Raw genomic sequence first — 13,902 nt, forward strand, 5'->3', positions numbered from 1 at the left:
TCCTCCCAGGCCTCCAGGCCTCCAGGCCTCCTGGTGCCCGGTTTCTCTCCAGTGCCCCCCCGCCCCAGGGCGCTCCATATCCAGAGGTGACCTGCTCTCAGCCCTTCCCAGGCTCCCCAGCAGCCCAGGAACCCTTCTGCCTGGTGTCTTGGTTCTGCATCTGCCCCCAGCCCTTCCATCCTCAAGTACCCAGGTTCCTGCCCCACGTAGCTGTTGGCAGTTGGACAAACCAGCTGTGCTTTTTCCTGCCCCTGGGACTTTGCACATGCTGTTCTCTCTCACCTCGTCTGCCTTGGGCTTCAGTCCAGCAAACGTACACATCCAGACTTGGAAAGGAGGCCACTCATCATGTCCCTCAGAGGTGGCTGAGGTTAATACGGGCTTCCGGAGCCTGTCCCCGGCCGTGACTCCCCCTGGCTCTGATGACAGCCCAGCAGACAGATGGGGCTAGAGATCTTTAGCAAAGGGCCCAGAGGGCCGGCTCTCCAGGTAGCTCCTGCCTGTCATTCTAAAGCCCTGCTCTTCCAGGCTAACCTAAGTCCTACCTGGTGTCCTGCTGTCCTCCTTATCAACTATTGAATGTGTTCAGAAATATCCCTACTTCAAGATTCCAGTGACAGCTGATCGGTAGCAGCTGCTGGGAAATCAGAACATCCTAGTTCGGGGCTCAGAACTCCGGGCTCTGTGAAGTTGGGTTGACCCTGCGCAGGGCTGGCGGGGGACGGGAAACCTGCGCCCCCTGCTGGCCAGGTGCAGGCAGCGGGCAGGGGGCGGGGGCGTTTTCACCAGCCTTTTCTCTCCCCCCGACAGTGCCGCAGTGAGGCTCCCGCCTCCACCCAAGGTAGTTGGCTGCTGAGTCCTGACCCGGATCTCCCCGAACCCCTTTCCCTTTCCCGAGTTATTACAAGATTCTTGAGTCGGACTCAGCACACGTCTGTCCTTCTTGAGTCTGTAGCTCTGCTTTCCTCCTCCTGGGTCGGGGGGGGCTTGGTCACCTGGGGGCGGGTGACGGGGGCAGCCACAGTGGGGCCGCCCTGATGAAACAGACCACGTTGAAGCCCCCGTCTGGGAACAACCACCTTAGTGAGGCTGCCGCGTTGCCATGACAACGACAAAGTCAAGACCCTGTAGAGGCAGCCTTCTTGGACTGGCTACTGAGCCGGCTCCAGCGGCAGCCACCGTGAGTCCAAGATGAACCACAGCCCAGACTGGGGAGGCCACCTAGTGAGAGAGCCATGATGGAAGGGCGGGCCCTAGGTCTCGCGTGGCCGGAGGAGCCAGACGCGTCGCAAGAGAGCTCCTTCTGCCGTGCTGCTGCATCGGTGACAATGGGCAAATGCTCAAGAAGCAAATGCTGGTTGGTTCTTAAGTGGCCGATCTTTATTAACTTTGATAATTCATCTGTCCGGCCCCGAGGTAGGGTACGCTTTGAGCTCTGGTCTTTTGGTGACCTCATAGAATGTTGGAGGAGTCAGAGGCCCCAGAGTTCAGAGATCTGTGGGTCAAGTCTGGCTTCCATGGCTTGAAGCTGGGTGCAAGAGAGAGCGCATCTGAGATGGCTTGATTGCGTGTGTATCTGCAGTTTGGGGTGGGGTGGGGTGGGTGGGGACTCTACTTCTTGGGAAGGCAGAGGTGTCTCAAGGTGTCTCAAAGAGGAAGAGGACCCAGAGGTTGCAGTGTCCCCACACTCTAGAACCGCTGCCTGTCCCTTCCCCAGGCCTGATAGGGAACTATGCATCCCTCCTGGACCACCCCACCCCTTCCAGGCCTGGGCATTCCCTCCCCAGATCCACTGTGGTAGTCAGGGGAGGGAGGCTGGGGTGGGAGGATGCCCAGGTAGGAAACTGTCGCCAAGGCCTTGCAGAGATGGTCCTGCCTCGAGATACTCCTGTCCTCTGAGCTGAGCCCCCTTTCAGGACTCAGACTCCTGAGTCACCTTCTTCCCTCAGACTCAGGATCCAGCCCCAGCCCCTCCTCCCTCGGACCCAGGATCCAGCCCCAGCCCCTCCTCCCTCGGACCCAAGGGCCCCGCCCCTGCCCCCACCTCTCTGCTGATCCCCTCACCTCCTCCCGCTCGGTCACATCCTCGTCTTCGTCGTAGTCGTCCTCGTCGTCGTCCTCCTCCTCATCCTCCAGCGCCGAGTACGCCTGCGTGAAGGGCACGGCTCCCTGGGCCGAGTGGAAGCGCAGGCGGTAGAGCAGCCGCACCCACTGGCCGAACTCACGGTCGCGGGTCTCGGGCGGGGCCCGCAACTGCAGGTAGAAAGCGCGGCCGGTGCGGAACTTGACCTTGAGCTCCCTGCGGCTTTCGTCATGGACGAAGAGCTGGACGAACTGCAAGGGGAACAGCCTGGGCGGGCGGAAGGGGCCGTCTCAGCGTCTGACCCTCCCTGGCTCCACAGTGCCCCCCTCCCTGCCCCTCACCCCACCCCGGGAAGGGTCCTTTTCCATGGTCTCTCCCCCCATGGCCTCCGCCGCGCCGCATGCGGGAGCTCCCCAGCCAAGGGACAGAACCTGGGCCACGGCAGTGACAAGGGCCGATCCTGAACCCTCTGTGCCATAAGGGAATCCTTCCTCTGCCTCTCGAATTCTATCCACCCCCAACTTTCTTCCGGACACAAAGTCCATGTGTGGCTCCCTCTGGTCCTCGGTCCTAAAGGCGAGACTCGGAGAGCTGTCTACTGGGAATTTCCATCTGGATGTTGGACCGACATCGGACACACAAAATGTCTAACAGCCTAATTCCTGCCCTTCCCCCAACCCCAAACTTGCTCCTCTCAATCCTCCCCATCTTAACCACATCCTCCAACTTGCTCCGTCAGAAATCGCGGGAGTCGCTCCGGACCGGACTTGCTTTCTCATGTCCTCATCCACCCCTCCTACCAAATCCTGACCGGCCCCACCGTTAATATGTACCCACAGTCCGACCATTTCTAAGAACCGCCGCTGCTGCCTCCGCCCCGCGGTCCAGCCCGGGTAATCCCCACTTCCACCCCAGTCTGTTCCCACGCGGCCGCCAGAGGGCGCCAGTCAACACCCGCGGTCGCTCTGGTCCCCTCGCTGCCTTCCCCTCCCGCCCACGTCCCTCGCTGACTGGGCTCCCTCCATCCTGGTCTCCACAAAGCTGAGGTTGGTTCTACCTCAGGACCTTTGCACAGCCTGTTCCCTCTGCCCCGTATCTTCCTCCTGCCATCCCCAGGGCTGGCTTGGCCCCTTCCTCTCTCGCGTCTTTCTCAAGAGGTACCTTTCTGGGAGTTCCCGTCGCGGCTCAGCGGTTAACGAATCCGACTAGGAACCATGAGGTTTGCGGGTTCGATCCCTGGCCTCGCTCAGTGGGTTAAGGATCCGGCGTTGCTCGCAGATGCGGCTCGGATCCTGCGTTGCTGTGGCTCTGGCATAGGCTGGCGGCTACGGCTCTGATTAGACCCCTAGCCTGGGAACCTCCATATACTGCGGGTGCGGCCCTAAGAAAACGAAGGGGGAAAAAAAAACGCCACCTTTCTCAGGGAGAAGATCAGTTTACAACCTCCGGCCTATTTACAACCGAATCTGCCCTTGCAGATCCCCCCGCATGTCCCCATAAGTCTTACCCACTGGGCAAACTGACGTCTATCCTGCCTTCCCTCCCAGAGGAAGGTGAGCTTGAGGGCAGGAATTTGGGTTCAATTTTGCTCACTGCTGCTTCCCTAGTCCCCAGAGCTGACCCTTGGTTGGTGCTCAACGAATGCTTGCTGAGTATTTGAATAAATCAATTGCTCAGGTTGCCAGCCTGACCCAAGGTCCAACAGGGCACAGGAGGGAACAATCCGGAGGCCCAGCCATCCGGAGAGGGTGGGTAGACTCGGCCTAGATCACACAGCAGGGATCTGACCCCATGTTCTCATGACCCTGGGTAGCCCCCCTCCCAGCCTCAGGCCCAGCGATACTACCTCAAGCACTTATCTTCCAGACACCCTCACACTGGTGCACGTGGGTGCCCCCTGCCTACCACGCTGGCTGTAACCCGAGGGCACAGGATGCATCGTGTCCCTCCAGAGGAGACGCTTATTATGACGTCTTCCAAATGGGAGAACAACAGGTGACATTGCAGAGGGCGTACCCTCTTCCAGGGGCAGTTCCAGGCCGTTTACAAACGTTTGCTCTGTGGATCCCTGTCGGTCACCTGCAAGGTGGGCTCTCCCCTTATTCCCATGTTGCAGATGTGAAAACTGAGGTCCAGACAGGTAGGAAACTTGGCCAAAGACAGTGAAAGAAAAGGTGAAGCCAGGATTTGAACCGGGGCTGTCTGAAGACAGCCACGCAGTCAAGGACATCGTCACAGCAAGAGGCCAGTCGCAGGTTGGGTGTCCAAGGGGGCAGAGGTTGGTCAATTTTGCGGGTTCATAAGAGGCTCTGGTAGCCCTGCTCAGGTTGCTGTGCAATGACTGCTGATGTGGTACTGATGAGGGAGCGGGCAGAGTAGAAGGGTGGAGCACACAGCTGCTGCTGGTTCATTTTTTGTTTTTGTTTTTTGGCTGCATCCACAGCAGGCAGAACTTCCTGGCCAGGCATCAAACCTGAGTGACAGCGTTGGATCCTTAACTGCTAAGCTGCTAGGGAACTCCACTGCTCCTGGGTTTAAAGAAAGCAGAGAGTTCCCCGGTGGCTCAGCAGGTTAAGGATCCCCAGTTGCCACTGCTGTGGCGCAGGTTCAGTCTCTGGCCCTGGAACTTCTGTCGGCTGCGGGCGCAGACATAAATAAAATAGCAAATGCACCCAACGTGCTTGTCTGCGCTGGCCCAGAATCTATGGGTTAAGGGATCTGGCATCACCATGAGCTGTGGTGTAGTCTGCAGACATGGCTTGGATCCTGCGTTGCTGTGGCTGTGGCTGTGGCTGTGATGTAGGCCAGCAGTTGTAGCTTTTATTTGACCCCTTAGTCTGGAACCTCCATATGCCATGGGTGCTGCCCTGAGAAGCAAAGAAAAGGAATACAGTACAGAATGTCCCAGTGCCCAGTGGGGGCATCAGAATACGACTTTGTGAAATGTTTTAAATTTATACAGGGGGAGGAATAAATAAAGGCTGGAAGTAGAAGTTAGCTCAGGCCAGAATCAGATTCTACCACTGAGTGAGTTACCAAAAAAAAGAACAAAGCTTTTTGGATTTCAGAATTGCAAAGGACTGTGTGAGTGTGTGTGTGTGTGTGTGTGTGTGTGTGAGAGAGAGAGAGAGACAGTGTGACTCCACCCTTCCTTCCTTCCCTCCCCCTCTTCCCCTCGCCTACTTTTCTTTCAGTATCTGTGAGATGTAGTCAAAAAAGTGAAAGCCGGCAGCAGAGCATTTCTGTTAATATACTATACGCCTGTGAGTGTTTTGGTATTTGCAGCTGGAGTTGGAGGCAGGAGCCTTGGATGGGAGAAAAGCCTATTTCGGGCTATGTGTGTCTTGTACTTTGGAGTGTATTTGCATTACTTTTTCAAAGCAGAAGACAAAGACCTGGGAGTTCCCTGTGGTGCAGGGGGTTAAGGATCTCATGTTGTCATTGCTGCGGCCTTGGTTGCTGCTGTGGCTCAGGTTTGATCCCTGGCCCAGGAACTTCCACATGCCCTAGGTGCAGCCAAAAAAACACAAAACCCTGAAGGGGTAGTGTGGCATGTGGCACGGGAACTCAAGACTCCACCTCTGACCTACCACAGGGTGCTGAGCAAGTGGCTCCCCTCTCTGGGACTCAGGGTTTCTTTTTGGAGCACTGGGCTGAGGGGCCCCATTATACGAGACTATGAGGTCAGAGGTGGGACTATGCATGTGGTCCAGGGGACACCTGGCATGCAGTAAGTGCTGCATAAGTGGTCATTCTCCTGACCCTGCCAGGGTGTGACTGAGGGCTGTCCCCCTCCTGTCTATCCATCCCTGATTTCCGGCCCCTGTTGGATGGCCCTGTCCTTGTTCTCCAGGTGGACAGTAGCCTGGAGAGGGCTGGCAGCCCTCGTGGGTCGTCTGGGTGGAAGAAGGTGCTGCAGGGGGCCTAGGATGCCCAGAGCTGGGGAAGGAAGAGGTCTAGGCCGGGGTGGGGGCAGTCACCCGAAGAGCTGCAGGCATCCGTTCTCCTTGGCAGGGCCGGCCAGCAGCAACAGGTCTGGAAGTTCCAGGGCTGGACTGGAGGCTGCCACCCCCATGGTGACCTTGTTGGCAACTTCTCCTAACCGGGTCACCTGGGGCCGGGGGTCAGAGGTTAGAAGCTGGATAGATGGGGGGCAGGAATTTGGGTAGGTTTATGGTTCAAGGAACCAAGGAAGTTAACCACCAAATCAAGGGGTCAAAGGTCAAGAGTCATATGGATATGAAGGCCTGGAAACTGGACCCAGGGAATCAGAGGCCAGGTTTGGAGGTACTGGCGTGGCGGGGGTGTGGTGTGTGTGTGTGTGGTGTGTGTGTGTGTGTGTGTCAGTCAGGAATCTCAGGAGATGGGCGTGATGGGGGAGTGATCAGAAGCAGGGAGAACAGAGGTTCCCTAAGGCAGGAGATCGGGGTTCAGGCTTGCGCTAGGAGGGTCCTGGGTCTTCACACCTGCACGAAGTTGCTCTCAAAGATGGGGAAGTCTCGCAGCTGGTCGAACTCGCCGCTCAGGAGATGGCGTTGGAGCCGCCCGGGCCGGCCCGTGGGGCAGGCTGGAAACAGGGGGCGTTCTACAGGGGCAGCGAAGTTCTCAGGTCTATTCCAAGAGCCTGCGCCGGGGCCCTCCAGCTGGTAGGGCCCGGGCCACCCCGCGCTGAGGATAGGGGGTTTCGGGCTAGCGGTCTCCGCATCGCAGTCCCCATCCCTCACCCGGTCCAACCCCTCCAGGCCCGGCTCCGCCTCTCACCTGCCATCCCACCTAGTCCCGCCTCACCGGCTCCACCAGGGGCGGGCTTAGGCTGGTGCACTGGTTTCATCGCAACGCCCCGCCCCTTAGAGGAAACGCAGGGAGGCGCCCTCGGAGAAAATAGGGGGGCGGGGCCGTAGGCTCTGTGACGTCACAACGCAGCGGACGGGGTTTGACTACGTCACGGAGAAGCCGTCCGCGACTGTAGCGTCATCCAGGGGAGGTGCCCAGAGACCCGGATGGAGCGGAGGCCGCTCCGCTGACGTTCTGCCCGGTAACGGCGGGCGCTAGTGCGCCGACGCAAGGCGCAGGCGCACGGGCGACGAGGTGCGGCCCGTTTTTCCCGGCGTGCTCCGCGGCTCCCGGCTCACTCCTGCCCGGTGCCTGGTGGGAAAGGGCCGAAATGGCCGGGGCCCGCGCTGGGGCTACTCGGCTGCTGCTGCTCTTGGTGATGGCTGCAGCAGCCCCCAGCCGGGCGAGGGGTAGTGGTTGCAGGTCCGGGGCCTCTGTGCGGGGGGTGAGTGCTTATTCGCTCTGCACGGAGCACGGAGCCTGACGGAAATTGTGTGTCTCGGGCTTTTAGGTCGGTTATGGTGGGAGCGAGGCTGCGCTGGGCTGAGGGAAGACAAGGTTGCAAACCCGGGAAAGCGGTCCCGAGGTGCATGCCCGAGGCCGCAGGACTGGGAGAAAGTGAGAGGATAATTAGGAAGATACTAGTTAGTGAATATGCATGAGGGGGCGGGGCTCGGTTGGGGTTGTTTTTTTTGGGGGGGTGCGGACGGGTGTTCGGTGCGGTGAATACGAGACTATTCCGAAAGAGAAGGTTGGGGCAAGATCTTTAACATTTGAACGGAATTTTCTTGTGGCCCAGCAGGTTAAGGATCTGCCGTTGTCGCTGCAACGGCCTGGGTCGCTGCTCTGGCACGGGTTCGATCCCTAGCCCGAGAACTTCCTCATGCCGCGTGCGCTGCCAAAAAGAAAAAAAAAACCTAAACATTTCGAAGGCTAGGAATCTGCAGTCGTGAATCTGCTCGAGAAGTTCTGACGTGGGTGGAATCTTGGCGAATCAGAACTCGGGCGGCTAAAATGAAAAAGGCGAAGGGAGAGGAGTTCTGGATCATGAATATTCATGAGGAGGGCGCAGCATTTAGCTTGGGGATTAAATCTGGATCAAGGTTGCCGGCGGGCTTGTGGCAGTAGAGTGGAGGACACAGACGTCTGAGAAATTTGGAGAGTTGGAGAAAAGGAAGGGAACTTGCGTGTGCTTGTTAGGGTGGAACTCGGGGCGGGGGCCTCATGGCTGTTGGGGCTGTTAAAGTGAAAACGAGGCCGCTTGGATATTAGCTTGGGAAGGAAGCCCAGGGTGCCCATGAATATTTATGACCCTAGGCATGAAAGTGACCTTGGAAAGGAAGTTCTGCTGGTTTGCGGGGTCTGGTTTTCATGAAATGGGCAGTTCCTAGTGGAATCGGGGGCAAGTGTCACTGTTTGGATACGGGTATGAAAATAAGGCTCTTCCTGCACCCTGCTGCTCTGTCTTCGGATCTCTGGGTCCTGTGGAACTGCAGGCTCTGACGATCCTTGGCCTCAGCCCTCTCTGTCCCCTGCAGGCTGGGGCTGAAAGTCGAGAGGGCGAGGGCTGCGGCACCGTGGGGCTGCTGCTGGAGCACTCATTTGAGATCGGTGAGTCCAGTAACGTCCTGACCTGTCTGGTGCCCTGTGAGGTCAGGAACTCCGGTCTGGGTGCCACCCAGTGTGAAACACTTCGCTCTTGGGAGTGTGTTAGCATCCCACTGGGGGGGGGGGTGAGGAGGGGCATAGAAGCTCTGCCTTTGAATACTCCCTTAGCTGCAGGGCAGATGCTCTTTTCAGAAAGGTCAGCACAGCGGTTCCAGCCTCAGAGCCGACTTTGATCAAGTGCCCCGTGCCCTGACCCACTGCCCTCGTAGTTGGCTGCCCTTCGTGTATTAACTCACACATCCTCGCGGTAGTCGTGTAAAGTAGTAGGTGCTAAGGAAAGCCCCCTTTTTGCAGAAGAGGAAGCCGAGGCTCAGAAGGACACCTGACAAGATCCTCTTGCAGTTGAGCAGCAGAGCTGGTGCCTCTCTAAAGCCCAACTCAAACTGCCACAGTTTGGGCAGCCAGACTCCTGGGGCATCATAATTGAGCCTGAGGCCCCAGACTTTAGGGGCACTTGTCATGAACACTGAAGCTGGGCCCCTCTGAGGCCTCCCTTTTCGGACCCTGGCCTCTGCCCGAGAATGCCTAGGGCTTGGTTGGGAGCTCCCAGGCTCTCCAGCCCCTGTGTTCTGCAGCTGGGGAAACTGAGGCTCAGATAGGTTATGCCTGTGACCCTGGCTCCCCCGGCAAGGCCGAAACAGGGCTTAGGAGCTGCAGGGTTTGGGTTTTGGCTGAGGGTGGCCCTGGGAGGCAAGAGGGCAGGATGGGGTGGAGGTGTCTGCAGTTTTTAGGTGGGAAAACGGGCTGGGTAAGGGGAAGCGACTTAGTTGCTGCAAGAGGTGAAGGGTGTGGCGACAGGGACATCACTGAGTCCAGGCCCCCCACAGATGACAGCGCCCACTTCCGGAAGCGAGGCTCATTGCTCTGGAACCAGCAGGATGGCACTTTGTCTCTGTCACAGCGGCAGCTCAACGAGGAGGAGCGGGGCCGCCTCCGGGTGAGGAGGGGCTGCCATGCTCTGCGGGTGGGGGGCACATGCCTCAGGGCGAAGGGATGATCCAGGGCTCGGGTGGGGCTCCGGACAGCAGGGTAGAGGAAGGAAGGAGGGGCAGCGGGAATGGGGTCTTTGGGGAAGGCTTGCAGCAGCTCCGAAGTCCACTGCCACTCTGTCCTTTGGCCAAGATGTCACTGCAACGGAAGCCGGGGGCACAGGCTGTCTTCTGGGTGCCACGTGCTCTTGGGTGCCCTCCTGGTGGGAGATGCCAGGGTGAGGCCTGCCTCAACCGGCCTTCCTGCATGGTGGCCCGTGTGATCCTCTGTCACAGCCACCCCCAGAGAGAATTTGTGGCCCACGTAGCTGGGGAGTCCAGGTGGGGGCTGGCTCTCGGCTCTGAGAAGTGTCCTGGGGACCCAGGCTGTTTCAGGGCTGGGCTCTGCTCTCCTTGGAGTGGTTCTGCCCTGGCTGGGACACCACAGTGGGACAAGCCAGGCACTGGCTCTCTCACTGCCACCCTTCTCTCTCTGCTCGGCAGGATGTGGCAGCGCTGAACGGCGTGTACCGTGTCCGGGTCCCACGACGACCTGGGGCCCCTGATGGCCCAGAATCCGGTGGCTACGTCTCCTCCTTTGTCCCCGCAGTGAGTCAGTGATGAGGACCGGCCCCCATTTGCTTCACCCACTTGCTCCAGCCTGGGTTCTACCCCTCAGCCGCTGCCATTCGTGCCCAGCCTTTGAGGATGGAGAGGGCTTGGACCTGGCTTTGCCCTGAGGGTCTCCTGGGCTGGGGAGGGACAGTCCAGGTGGCGGGTGCCTTGTTGGGCAGCTCAGGGCCTCGTGGGCCCTGGGAGGGCTGTTGCCTGTGCCCGAGGTTGGCAGGGAGCTGCGGAGGGCTTTGACAGATGCTTCGGGGCCCCGGGGGCGGGGGCAGGAGGCTTGGGGGTGCTGGTGTGGGTTGGCAAAGCCTGGGCGGCAGCCCCTGCCAGCCCCCTTGCCTGACCCCGTCCCCTCCTCCCCCAGTGCTCCCTGCTGGAGTCTCACCTCTCGGACCAGCTGACCCTGCACGTGGACGTGGCCGGCAACGTGGTGGGTGTGTCGGTGGTGACACACCCCGGGGGCTGCCGGGGCCACGAGGTGGAGGACGTGGACCTGGAGCTGTTCAACACCTCCGTGCAGCTGCAGCCGCCGGTCCCCGCCCCAGGGTGAGGAGCCGGGGCGGGGCGGGGCTGGAGCCGGCCCTGTCCCTCCCCGGCCTATTTGGGCTGCCTCAGGGGCTCAGCCCCTCATCGCATCTCCTTCCCGCCCCCAGTCCAGAGACAGCGGCCTTCATCGAGCGTCTGGAAATGGAGCAGGCTCAGAAGGCCAAGAACCCCCAGGAGCAGAAGTCCTTTTTCGCCAAATATGTGAGTGGGGCTCTAGCCGCCCCTGGCCCCTTCCCGCCCGGCCCTCCCCCTCCCGCCCCGGGGCCCTGCGCCCTGCTCCTCTGCCCCGCGCCTTCCCTGGGCCCCTGGACGTAGGGCCTGCTTGTCCCCGGCTGGGGCCTCTGTGCCCATCCCACTGGCGCCTTGACCGAGCCGGTGAGGGCTGGGGCCCCGCGCCCTGCCCCGCCTCTGTCGGCGCGGGGCGGTGGTCCCCGGCCCCCTGGTCCCGGCACAGCTGGCCTGGAGCTGGGCGCTGAGGGGACCTGGGGCGCCCGGGCTGGGGCAGGCGGCGCGCCGGCAGTGTCAGGCTTGACTGGAGGCCCGTTTGGAGGAAGTGCAGCGAGGAGGGCTGTGGTCAGCGGGGCTCAGGCCCAGCTCTTGGAGGTTGGGACGAGGGTCTGGGGCAAGGACGAGGCGCAGGCGGCAGAGATCTCAGAGGAGCGGGTTGGGAGGAGGGCGCGGTGCTCCTCCAGCCAGGCCAGGCGGGCGGCCGGGCGGCCGGGCTCTGGGTGGAGGTGCCCAGGAGGCTGGGAGCCGAGGAGGAGAGGATGGCTCTGCCGCCAGAGCAGCCCTAGAGGCCCAGGCCCTGGGAGCTGGGGAGCTGGGGGCCTGGGTGCTGGAGGAGGCCGCTGCCGCCCCAGTGAGGGCAAGGGACAGAGGAAGCCAGTGTGGCTGGGCGTCTGCGGGGCCTCGGCTAGTCCGCTTGCTAGGCAGGGAGCCTAACAGCCGAGGTGCGGGTGCCCCGAGGCCCAGAGGGGCCGCGCGCCCTTCCGCCCTGACCTGCGCCCCCTCCCTCCCTAGTGGCACCTCATCCTGGGGGGGGCCGTGTTGCTCACAGCCCTGCGTCCTGCCGCCCCCGGGCCTGCACCGCTGCCGCAGGAGGCCTGAGTGAGGACCGAGCCCCTCCCGCCACCGCCCTCCCCCGGCCCTCCCCCCACCCCGTAGCCAAGTAGGGGACCCGGGCCCCATTCCCTCCCCGCCTCCCCTCCCGCCGCCCCGCCTTCCGCACCCTGGCTGGGCCCGGCACTCTTCTGCTCACGCCTTTCTCTCTGTCTCTCTGCCTGTCTGTCCGTCCGTCCGTCCGTCCGTCCGGCTCGCAGTGGATGTACATCATTCCCGTGGTCCTCTTCCTCATGATGTCGGGAGCACCAGACGCTGGGAGCCAGGGTGGGGGTGGCGGCGGGGGCGGCGGCGGAGGCGGTGGCCGCTGAGGGGCCCGTGAGCGCCCAGCGGGTCCTGGGGTGGATCCAGCCCTCCGGTCTCCCCGGCCCAGGAGGGTGGGGTGCACCTGGCGTTCCCGTCCGCGGGGAGTGGCTGGGTCTGGGCCTCGCTGCACCCCACTTTCCCCGTGGCCCCGATGTACCGCAGAGGCTTCCCTTGGCTGCAGGATGGAGCCCGAGTTGCCCGTCCAGCGCTGAGCTCACGCCGGTTCCCTCCCCGCTGCCACCGCTGCGGCCGCCGGGCCCTGCACTTTGGGGCCGTGCTGAGTTCTCAGCCTCTGTGCCTTTGTTCGTGGTCTCCTCGCCCCGCCTGGCCCTGGCTTGGGGTGCCGGCACCCTGGGGCTCCTCGGCAGCCCAGAGCTGGCACAGAGCAGGGGTGGGCGGGCCCTGGGGACCCCCAGCTCCACTCGGGGGAGCAGCCCTGTACCTGCCCACAGCCCTGCGCTCTGAACGGGGGTTGACCCAGCCATCAGGATGCCGGGCCCTCCAGAGGCTTCTGGGCTTGAAGAAGTGAAGGTGAACATCAAAGCACCGTGGCGTCAGGGGCCAGACGATGTAGCTAGAACCCCTCTCGGCCTGGAATGTCTTCCTGGGACTTGGCTGGGGCTTTGCTGTTTGTGTGCCCTCCCCCCCCCCCCGTTTATTTAAAAATTTAAAAACACTGACGAGACACCATATGGAAACGGAGAAACATTTTGGAGGCGGTCAGGTGGTGCAGATGTTACCGTGTCCTGCGGGCCCGTTGTCGGGGTCTGCGATGTGGCGACGCCCAAATGGCCGCCGTTGTCGTGGTAGCGGTTTATTAAAACTGTCCCCCAGTGTGGACCCTCCAGCCCGCCTCCTGCTGTGTGTGGTTATAAATGGCACGACTGCGAGTGAGGGGGCGATCGAGTGAGGGGGCCGATCGCCGTCCCCGGTGTGGGTTTGATTTCCTGTGGCGCGCCTCCGGGAGGCCTCACCTGGCAGGGTAGGGCTGGCGTCTAAAAGGGCAGAGCGGCCCAAGGAGGCGCGCCGCGGGCCCTGGTCTCGTGATCACTGGCTCGCTTTGACCCGTTGACGTCCCCTCGCGGGGAGTGACTGTGGGCACCAGCAGCCGGGACCGTGTATTCTTTCCCTCTTTGTGACAAAAGGAGAGCCTTCCGGGAGTGCACTGTCCCCCAGTCGCCGCTTTGCTCCTGCGGTCTCTTCTGCACACCTGTCCCTGCCAGGTTGAGAGTTGGGGCGCCACCAGAAAGAGGCCCAGAGCCCGCCCTCCGCTCTTGGACTTGGCGGTTCTCACGAAAGGCGCCTGTGACCGAGTTGAACCCCAGCCCCAGCCCCCAGTCCGCGGAGCCTGGCAGCGCTGTTGGTATTTTCTGAGACCTGTTGTTGTCCTTTGCTCAATGGCCGCGTTTATGTTTTTGAAATCTTGTGATTCACGGAATGTTGCGGAGACCTTAGCGTGCCCTCTCTGTCCTCCGTGCCCCTCCAGTCCTGCCCCGCAGGGGCTCACACCCCACCCCACTCCCCGGTGACAAGCCCCAGAGTGTCCCAGCCCCGCACTTGGCCTGGGTATTTTTGTGAGTGTGCCTGGTGTGTTGCACACCTGCTGGCATTGGGGGTTATCACTTTACCTGGTTTTTGTTTGTTTTGTGGCTTTAAGTCATCAGACGTGTCCCCGAGTTGCTCTAACGCGCACCTCTTTCTCCATCGGCGGGAAGCGGTGCCAGCTGCTGTCCCGCCTGCCGCCCAACTGTCTTT

General features: G+C 61.3%; 3 protein-coding genes across 5 annotated transcripts in view; 2 read left to right on the plus strand and 1 right to left on the minus strand.

Annotated features, from left to right (window-relative positions):
- Window positions 1-927, plus strand: part of MYBPC2 (myosin binding protein C, fast type) — a 28,194-nt gene extending 27,267 nt beyond the window's left edge. Inside the window, 1 exon segment of the mRNA XM_003127371.5 lies at window positions 811-927. Coding sequence (XP_003127419.3) covers window positions 811-821 — 11 coding nt within the window. The 3' untranslated portion in view covers window positions 822-927.
- On the minus strand, window positions 1,359-7,012 carry FAM71E1 (family with sequence similarity 71 member E1). Of its 2 annotated transcripts, none has more exons than XM_005664786.3 (5): window positions 6,845-7,012; window positions 6,550-6,668; window positions 6,064-6,194; window positions 2,065-2,350; window positions 1,359-1,528 (listed from the first exon to the last, which is right to left on the minus strand). In XM_005664786.3, the coding sequence occupies exons 1-5, from the start codon at window positions 6,912-6,914 to the stop codon at window positions 1,472-1,474; spliced, it is 663 nt and encodes a 220-aa protein (XP_005664843.1). In that variant the 5' UTR covers window positions 6,915-7,012; the 3' UTR covers window positions 1,359-1,471. The 2 variants fall into 2 exon arrangements, with proteins under 2 accessions (XP_005664843.1, XP_020950455.1); XM_021094796.1 differs by having other exon boundaries at window positions 6,550-6,650; window positions 6,845-6,978.
- EMC10 (ER membrane protein complex subunit 10) lies at window positions 7,127-12,994 on the plus strand. 2 transcript variants are annotated; one of them, XM_005664785.3, is made up of 8 exons: window positions 7,157-7,361; window positions 8,455-8,527; window positions 9,412-9,521; window positions 10,057-10,161; window positions 10,541-10,722; window positions 10,830-10,923; window positions 11,743-11,829; window positions 12,042-12,994. In XM_005664785.3, the coding sequence occupies exons 1-7, from the start codon at window positions 7,248-7,250 to the stop codon at window positions 11,827-11,829; spliced, it is 765 nt and encodes a 254-aa protein (XP_005664842.1). In that variant the 5' UTR covers window positions 7,157-7,247; the 3' UTR covers window positions 12,042-12,994. The 2 variants fall into 2 exon arrangements, with proteins under 2 accessions (XP_003127414.1, XP_005664842.1); XM_003127366.5 differs by lacking the exon at window positions 11,743-11,829 and having other exon boundaries at window positions 7,127-7,361.

This window comes from Sus scrofa, chromosome 6 (assembly GCF_000003025.6).
Source record: "Sus scrofa isolate TJ Tabasco breed Duroc chromosome 6, Sscrofa11.1, whole genome shotgun sequence".
In the NCBI taxonomy this organism is placed as follows: domain Eukaryota; kingdom Metazoa; phylum Chordata; class Mammalia; order Artiodactyla; family Suidae; genus Sus; species Sus scrofa.

What these genes read in the sequence shown, in the direction of transcription:
- EMC10 (XM_003127366.5), top strand. Translation starts at nt 7,248, where the DNA reads ATGGCCGGGGCCCGCGCTGGGGCTACTCGGCTGCTGCTGCTCTTGGTG. An exon ending in CCGCCGGTCCCCGCCCCAGG is followed by an intron (nt 10,723 to 10,829) that starts GTGAGGAGCCGG and finishes TCCCGCCCCCAG; the next exon opens with TCCAGAGACAGCGGCCTTCA. An exon ending in AGTCCTTTTTCGCCAAATAT is followed by an intron (nt 10,924 to 12,041) that starts GTGAGTGGGGCT and finishes TCCGGCTCGCAG; the next exon opens with TGGATGTACATCATTCCCGT.
- FAM71E1 (XM_005664786.3), bottom strand. Translation starts at nt 6,914, where the DNA reads ATGAAACCAGTGCACCAGCCTAAGCCCGCCCCTGGTGGAGCCGGTGAG. An exon ending in GGATGCCTGCAGCTCTTCGG is followed by an intron (nt 2,351 to 6,063) that starts GTGACTGCCCCC and finishes CCGCCCGCCCAG; the next exon opens with GCTGTTCCCCTTGCAGTTCG. An exon ending in ATGTGACCGAGCGGGAGGAG is followed by an intron (nt 1,529 to 2,064) that starts GTGAGGGGATCA and finishes TCTTGCACCCAG; the next exon opens with CTTCAAGCCATGGAAGCCAG.